Source organism: Bos indicus, chromosome X (assembly GCF_029378745.1).
Source record: "Bos indicus isolate NIAB-ARS_2022 breed Sahiwal x Tharparkar chromosome X, NIAB-ARS_B.indTharparkar_mat_pri_1.0, whole genome shotgun sequence".
Lineage (NCBI taxonomy): Eukaryota > Metazoa > Chordata > Mammalia > Artiodactyla > Bovidae > Bos > Bos indicus.
Genome location: NC_091789.1, coordinates 113,075,338 through 113,083,823, shown reverse-complemented (window position 1 = coordinate 113,083,823; position 8,486 = coordinate 113,075,338). Strand labels below are relative to the sequence as shown.

The window sequence follows — 8,486 nt, the reverse complement described above, 5'->3', positions numbered from 1 at the left end:
AATACTAATACAGAGCCTTCCCTTGGAAGGCCTCATGAGGGAAAGCTGCTTGCCCCCACACAGACTGCTGGTATACAGTCAATGAATCGCAGCCACTGGCTGGAACTGCAGGCAAGGCCTGGAAATGTCCTGTCACATATCTGTATTCCTAGCCCAAGTGACTTCATTCCTAGGTCTCTGAGGCTTTGAGCAGAGGTCTTCATGTTCCTCTCCTGGGGCCTTACAGGAGGAAGGGAGGGAAGCTTTCCCCCTGATTCAAGATCCAGTATTTTCCCACTCCTAGCTGCTCGTCCTTCCATGACCCCAGAGTCCATAAAGCTGCCAGACCTGGGTCTCCCTCAACAATGTGACCACCTCATGTCTTTGTAACCTACCTGAGCTCGCACCTGGTGACCACTGGTCCACTGGAGAGAATGCAGATAGAAAAATAGAAGATGGAGCTCCAGTTTTCCCTTCTTGGTTATAGCAGCACAGTAAGTGATAAAAGTCTTACCTCTTTCATTGCCAGCTTGTTGCTTTAGGGGCTCCTCTGACACTTGAAAGTTCAGCTCTCTCAGTTCAACTGAACTCCTCCTGAGACTAATTTTTCCATTCCTAAAACACCAATAATCGCAGTCCAAAGACTGGTGACCACACTGAGCAAGTATGGCTAATGCTTGAGAAAAAATGATTTTTAGCACATTTGCTCTAAAATATTTTATTAGTAAGTTTTATATAAAACAGAAGATACATACGTGTCACACTGTATAAATGCATGGGAAGCCTGTATATAGTTGTAGTTTCTAGTTTCTCTACCAAAGTAACCAGCCATGATGGAATTAAGAGAGTAAATATATTCAGTTTTTGCTACAAAAAGCAGTGTAAAATTAAGTGCCAAGAAAGCTTATAATAATAAAATAGACTTTAAAAATTACAAATAAAAATCTGTACATCAAGGATATTTTTCAGGCCTTTCTGTGCGTGTAGCTCTATGTAGAGAGAAGAGGCATGACTGAGAGAGGACACAGCCCATCAGGTGTTACAGGTCTGGCCCATTTCTGCTTGCAGGACCATCTCCTCTTTTCTCAAGGGGAAAGTGTCGATCAGGTTGAAGAGGGCCACAGGCGTCACCAGGGAGACGTAGCGCTCCTTGTCCACGCCATGTTTATCCAGTACCACGATGCTGAAGGAATAGAGTGGAATTCGCAGCAACAGCCTAAGACAAAGAGAAGACTAGGTCAGAATTGTCTTCCCAAGGACTGGTGAACCAACTAGAGTCCTAGAGTGAACCTGTGTGCACAGAAAGGCTTAATATCACTAAGGACTCAAGTATCCTTTAGACCTTTTCCTGTCAAAGTGTGGTACATCGCATGGGAACTTCTTAACAATGGAGAATCCCAGGCACCACCCCCTCACCCCCCACCAAACCTACTGAATTAGAAGCTGCATTCACTAGACCAGTTGAGTAGGACAGCTTTAGACTGTAATGGCAGGAAGACTTTAGACCTGCAATGGTGCTATGTACCAACAGTTGCTCCAAGGCATGTTCAACAATGCTAACAATTGATTCAACCTCTAATTGCAGATGAGGTTTGCACAACCACAGATGCACTAGAGCCCCTGGTTATCAGCAGGGGTTATTTTGGCCCCCAGGGGACATTTGGTTCTGTATGAACAGTTTTGGTGTTCACCATGTGTGACGGGTGCAACTGGCCTCTAATGGTAGGAAGCCAGGGCTGCTGCCTGCCATCCTACAATGCACAGAACAGCCCACTGTCCATAGTGCCGTGATTGAACAATCCTGGCCTGGTGGTGGTATAGTTGCCAAGTCTAGGTGAAGCTAATTGAAATTATGTTCCAAACATTCCAGCTGTGGCCCATCTAGCTCACAACTGCATAAGAGGGGACAGAACTTGCTCTTCACCCTAGTTTTATTCACTTGGTTGATTGTTTTTTTTTTTTTAATACATTAAGTAATTTCAAAAAGCATTTGAAGTGGTTGCAAGGGCCTGTTTTTTCTGTTCTACCCCATTAGAATTTCAAATGTATAAAATAATGTATTTCATTAGAAACCTGTTTAGATGAAAAAAAGCCAGGGAAAGCCAACAGATGAGTTTGGGGCAGGGGGAGGAGCCCACTCAGCAACACAACAAAATCTGGAGAAGAGACCGTCTCACACACAATCTCAAGCTAGAGTACATACTGCCATCTGGATTTAAAGTGACTATTCAAAATCCGAGCTGACTATACTTTATTCCGCTTTTTTTTTTTTTTTGGCTGAGCATACAGGATCTCTCTTCGTCAACCAGGGACTGAACCTGTGCTCCCTGCAGTGGAAGTACAGAGTCCTAACCACTGGGCCACCGGGGAAGTCCCGCTTCTGGCTTTTAATAGTTGGAGAGATGAGAATAATTTCTGTTTTATCCCAGTGGGAAACTAAATTGTTCATCCACTTGTGTGTTGCTTAGTCATGTTCAACTCTTTGTGGCCCCATGGACTGTGGCCTGCCAGGCTCCTCTGTCCACTTCTAGTGAGTAGAAATACAAGACAGCATTACCATATCTCCCATGGTTTCTCGTGGTGGTAAGAGGGGAACCTGGGAGTAGACCTCAAGAAGTGTATTAATGAGTTTTGGAACATTTAAATCTTGAGCATGAAAGTGATGTTAGAACGGAGAACTAAACTTCTCTGCATCTTTAAAAAGACGACTAATTAGCGGTTTCCCAGGTGATGCTAGTGGTAAAGAACACACCTGCCAATGCAGGAGACATAAGAAACACAGGGTTTGATCCCTGGGTTGGTAAGATCCCCTGGAGATGGAAAGAGCAACCCACTCCAGTATTCTTGCCTAGACAATTCAATGGACAGAGGAGGCTGGGGGGCTACAGTCCATAGGGTCTCAAAGAGTTGGACACAAGTGACGCACACCTACCTGTCTTTATCTCCCCATACATGCACATAGGTAGATAGGTACACACAGCAGCTAAACTGCTAACAGGAAAGGGAGATTTTAATAGAACAGGATAGGAAACAAGAGAGAAGTGCATTTGGAAGGAAAAAGGAACTAGGCGATGTGGTGGCTGGAGCCGATGGGAAAGGGTGACCAACATAGAATTGGAGCATTTGCTGTTACAGTACTTAAGTCAGGACAGAAATCCCCCATGGTGCCACCATCTGCTGCTACCACACACGTTCCTCCTGTGGGCCTTGTGCCTTGATTGACACAGAATATTAAGAGGGAAAACTGCCATGAGAAGAGAGGAGCTGTCAGATCAGCAGGCTACCAACAGGTATAGAAATGCATCCCACCATGGCTAAGAAACCACAGGAATTTTGGAGATAAGACATCCTACAGGATGAAGGATGGTACCAGCAATACTTCAGAGTTACTCAAATATTGGGTTGATATGAATTTCAGAGCAAGTTCTAGACAACTAGACAAAACACTAAGGGAGGTTTCAGTTCAAAATCCTAGTGTAGGAAGAGTCTGTACTTACCTCTTCCCATTGACACACCAAATCTACATACGGAGCAATTTCCCCAGAAAAAAAAACTAAAAACTAGGAGAGTGACTTTTGCATATCAGGAAAATGAGAAGGAAATCACACCAAAGTAAGCATAAAAGGCTGAGAGACAATCTGGCCAAAACCCCAGCAGTATCTCCAGTCACAGTCCCCACCCATGTGTGGGGACCAGCAGTCAGGAGGGCACTCATAACCTGGAGTTTCTCCCTGAGTAGTAGATAGTTCCTCTCCCACAGCAGGCTCTCCAGCATTTAAGACCTGTCGCAGAGAGATAACCCCCAAATCTCTCTCCAAACCAGTGGGGCTCATACCCACGAGAGCTGCTGAGCTGTCACAAACTCAGAAACAGTTCTTGAAGGGAAGACTAGTACACCCCAAGACACAGTGTAGAAGCATCCATTTAAAAGTACCCAGACTTTATGTGAATAGGCTCATTTGATAATCTTAAGTAAGCAGTCTGAGGGGCCAGGGGTATGTTGCTGCTGCTAAGTCGCATCAGTCGTGTCCGACTCTGCGATTCCATAGACGGCAGCCCACCAGGCTCCGCCATCCCTGGGATTCTCCAGGCAAGAACACTGGAGTGGGTTGCCGTTTCCTTCTCCAAGGGGTATGTTGGTGTGAGCAATTTTCAAACTCCCTCTACCGGGTAAAAGCCAGCAGAAACCATCTCTTACCTCTTTTTCTGGCCGACTGCCACCTCCATGGTCCACCTAGGGTAGACATTTTCCTGTGTTCTTTCTGCCTACTAAAGCCAGCAGTTACCTTCCACCACCCCTCCACCCCCGTGGCTCTGGTGGCCAACAGGGCCTTTTGCTTGCAGTCCCTCAGGGCTGTATCTGCATACTTTAAAAGCTGCTGCCTGCAGGTCTGCCTTCCAATCAGCCTGAATCTAGGTGCTCACTGATCCTCTCCCCTGGAGCATTAACAGGTCTTGGCACACCCTCAAACACTGGGAACTACTGAAATTAAAATAAGCTCCTTGGACAATCACAAAGGTTTGCAAGAGAAACTAGGGTTCATCTCCAACCTGGGGCCAGTCCTTCAAGACTAGAAGTGCCCACTGCAGCTAATGCACAGAAACCAACAGAGAGCCAACTAAAATGAAGAAACAAAGGACTATATGTTCTTCTATATAAAAATAGAGAAACATATAGGATACATAACCAACACGGACCTACTGTATAGCACAGAAATCTCTACTCAATATTCTGTGATAACCTGTATGAGAAAATATTCCTTGAATAAATATATATTTTTATATGTATGTGTAAGTTAATCACTTTTCTATACACCTGAAACATACACCATTGTAAATCAACTATATTCTACTAAAATTAAAATATAAAAAAGACAATTGTCAAAAAAACTTAGGTTAAATAAAAACTTAGGTTGAAATGGAAGCCAGAAAAAATTAAGAAGGTCAAGATGGTAAACATCATACCTTTACACCAAAAACAAGACCCTTTTCAGTGTGGAGACCTGTGTGATTGCATAGGTCACACACCCATGAAACTGGCTCTGTGTCTCTAAGTCCACCAAATCTTTCCTAACAATGAAAACATACTAATCCAACCTTGTGTTCCAGGACAGGACAGTCCAAGAATAGGTAATTATAATTCCTAAGGCAAGGAGATTCCTATTACCCAACCTTATCCTGCCCTCTATACTGTCAGCCATCATTCAAAGCAGCTTCTTTAGTTTTATACCTCTGTTTCTCAGAGCAAGGATGAAAGAAGGAGCTTAATGTTTGGGAAGTCCTAGGTGGTATAGTGGTTAGGAGTTTGGTTCCCAATGCAGGGGTCATGGGTTTGATTCCAGGAGAGAGGAGGGAATTTATACATTTGTATGGGATTTTCCAGGCAGGAGTACTGGAGTGGGGTGCCATTGCCTTCTCCAAATGTATATAACCAGCATAGCAACACTTAAATATATGCATACACACACACACACACACACACACACACACACACACAGAAAATATTAACAGATGTAAAAGGAGAAGTACAAGGACAATGATAGTAGGGGCCATTAATATGCAGCTTACAACAATGGACAGATATCCAGATGGAAGCTCAGTAACAGAACAGCCTTAAACACATTAAACTGTGGATTTCATAGAGAAATACACAACATCCCATCCAAAGCAAGAGAATATCTATTCTTCATGTGCATATGGAACATTCTACAGGATAGATCCTTAATCAAGACGATTAAAATCACAGACAGCATCTGTTTCGATCATAATGTATCAAACTTAGAAATCAAATATAAGAAGAATACTGGAAACATTTACGAATAATGTGGTAATTAAACAGTGTGTTAGTGGACAACAAGTGACTCAAATAGAAATAAAATATATTTAGTCAAATGAAAATGGAAATAAAACATCCTAAAACTTATGAAATGCATCAAAAGCAGTTCTGAGAGAGAAGTTCAGGGCAATAAATACTTATCAAAACAAAAATCTCAAAAGAAACCTAACTTGACATCTGAAACAACTAGAAAGTTAGGAAATAATAAGGATCAGAGAAGAAATAAATGGAGAGACAAAAAAGACAAAAGAAAAAACCACTGCAACAAAAGGTGGGTCTTTCCAAAGGTAAAATTCATAAAACTTTAGGTAGACTCACCAGGACAGTTTGGATTCAAACATAAATCAGAAATGAAAGAGACTCACAACTGGTATCACAGATATGTAAAGAACAAGAGACTACTGTGAAAATTTACATGCCAAGAAATTTGACAGCCTAGAAGTGGTGGATAAATTCCTAGAAAAATACAACCCTTCAAGACTGAATTATGAACAAATAGAAACTCTTTAACAAATTACTATTAAGAAGATTGAATCACTAATCAAAAACCTCCCAACAAATAAAAGTCCAGGACCAGATGGTTACACAACTGAATTCTACCTTCATTCAAAGAATAATTAATACTAAACCTTCTCAAACTCTTCCAAAAACTAGGAGAGGAGGTTCCATTTTAAAACTCAGTTTACAAGGCCACCATTTGCTGATAACCCAAACCAGACAAGGACACCAGAAAATTACATGCCAACATCCCTGGTGAATGCAAATGCAAAGATCCTCAACATTTGTAAAATAATTCAACATATTTATACATTTCCAAGATGCAAAGATGATTCAACATCTACCAATCATGTTATGCCACATTAATAAAATGAATGATAAAAATCATATAATCCCAATAGTTTCAGACAAAGCATTTGACAAAACTCACCATCCATTTATGATAAACACTTTCTCAACAATGTGGGTATAGTGGGAACAAACCTTGACATTATAAAGCCCATATATAAACAAGGCCACAGCTAAGTTTATACTCGATGGTAAAAAACTAAAAGCTTTTCATCTAAGATCAGAAACAAGACAAGGATGCCCATTCTTGCCACTTGGATTCAACATGCTATTGTTAGTCCTAGCCAGACTTGGTACACAACAAAAAAGAGAAAAAAGATATCCAAATTGGAAAATAAAACTGCCATTATTTCTGGATTTCATGATGTTATATACAGAAAACCCTAAAGACTCCAACAAAATACTGTTAGATTAATAAACCAAATTCAGTAAAACTTCTGAATACAAAATGGATATACAAAAATCTTGGGCATTTATATACACTAATAAGCAAATCTTAAAGTCTTTCCAACAGTAGTAGATATAATGATTATCTGATATAATTTGCCCATTCTCATCCAGTTTAGATCACTGATTCTTAAAAAGTTGATGCACAGTCTTGCCACCTCCTGTTTGACCACGTTAAATTTACGATGATTCGTGGAACTAACATTGCAGGTTCCTATGCAATATGGTTCTTTACTGCATCCGACTTTACTTTCAGTACCAGACACATCCACAACTGGGCATCATTTCCGCTCTGGCTCAGCCTTTTCATTTCTTCTAGAGCTATTTCTCTGCTTTTCTCCAGTAGTATATTGTGCAAAAATCAAGACAGGGAGCTGACTGTGGCTCAGATTATGAGTTGCTTATTGCAAAATATAGACTTAACTTGAAGAAAGAAAGGAAAACCACTAGGCCATTCAGATGTGACCTAAATTAAATCTCTTACAATTATACAGTGGAAGTGACAGATTCAAGGGATTAGATCTGGTAGACAGAGTGCCTGAAGAACTGCAAACGGATGTTCATAATATTGTACAGGAGGCGGTGACCAAAACTATCCTCCAGTAAAGATATGCAACAAGACAAAATGGTCTCATGAGGAGGCCTTAAAAATAGCTTTGAAAGGAAGACAAGCGAAAGGCAAAGGAGAAAACGAAAGATATACCCATCTGAAAGCAGAGTTCCAAATAATAGCTAAGAGAGATTAAAAAAAAAAAAAAAAGCCTTCTTAAACTAACACTGCAAAGAAATAGAGGAAAAGAATAGAGCGGGAAAGACTAGAGATCTCTTCAAGAAAATGAGAGAGACCAGGGGAACATTTCATACAAAGATGGGCACAGTAAAGGACAGAAATGGTATGGACATTAGAGAAACAGAAAATATTAAGAAGACATGGCAAGAATATACAGAAGAACTGTACAAAATAAGGTCTTAATGACCTGGATAACCACATAGGTGTGATCACTCACCTAGAGCCAGACATCCTGGAGTGTGAAGTCCAGTGGGCCGTTGGAATCATTACTATGAATAAAGCTAGTGGATGTGATGGAATTCCAGTAGAGCTATTTCAAATTCTAAAAAGATGATGCTGTGAAAGTGCTGCAGTCAATATGCCAGCAAATTTGGAAAACTCAGCAGTGGTCACAGGACTGCAAAAGGTCAGTTTTCATTCTAATCCAAAAAATGGGCAAAGAATGTTCAAACTACTGTCCAACTGCACTCGTTTCACATACTAGCAAGATAATACTCAAAATCCTTCAAGCTGGGCTTCCACAGTACGTGAACCATGAACTTACAGACATAGAAGCTTTGTTTAGAAAACAAAGAGGACCAGATATCA

General features: G+C 41.0%; 1 protein-coding gene across 2 annotated transcripts in view; it reads right to left on the bottom strand.

Annotated features, from left to right (window-relative positions):
• Positions 1 to 681: 681 nt before the first annotated feature.
• The window catches only part of SRPX (sushi repeat containing protein X-linked), a 141,762-nt gene continuing 133,957 nt past the window's right edge, over positions 682 to 8,486 (bottom strand). For both annotated transcript variants that reach the window (XM_019956343.2, XM_019956346.2), the window contains one exon: positions 682 to 1,195. In XM_019956343.2, the coding sequence (XP_019811902.2) occupies positions 1,012 to 1,195 (184 nt within the window). In that variant the 3' untranslated portion in view covers positions 682 to 1,011. The remainder of the gene's footprint in view (positions 1,196 to 8,486) is intronic.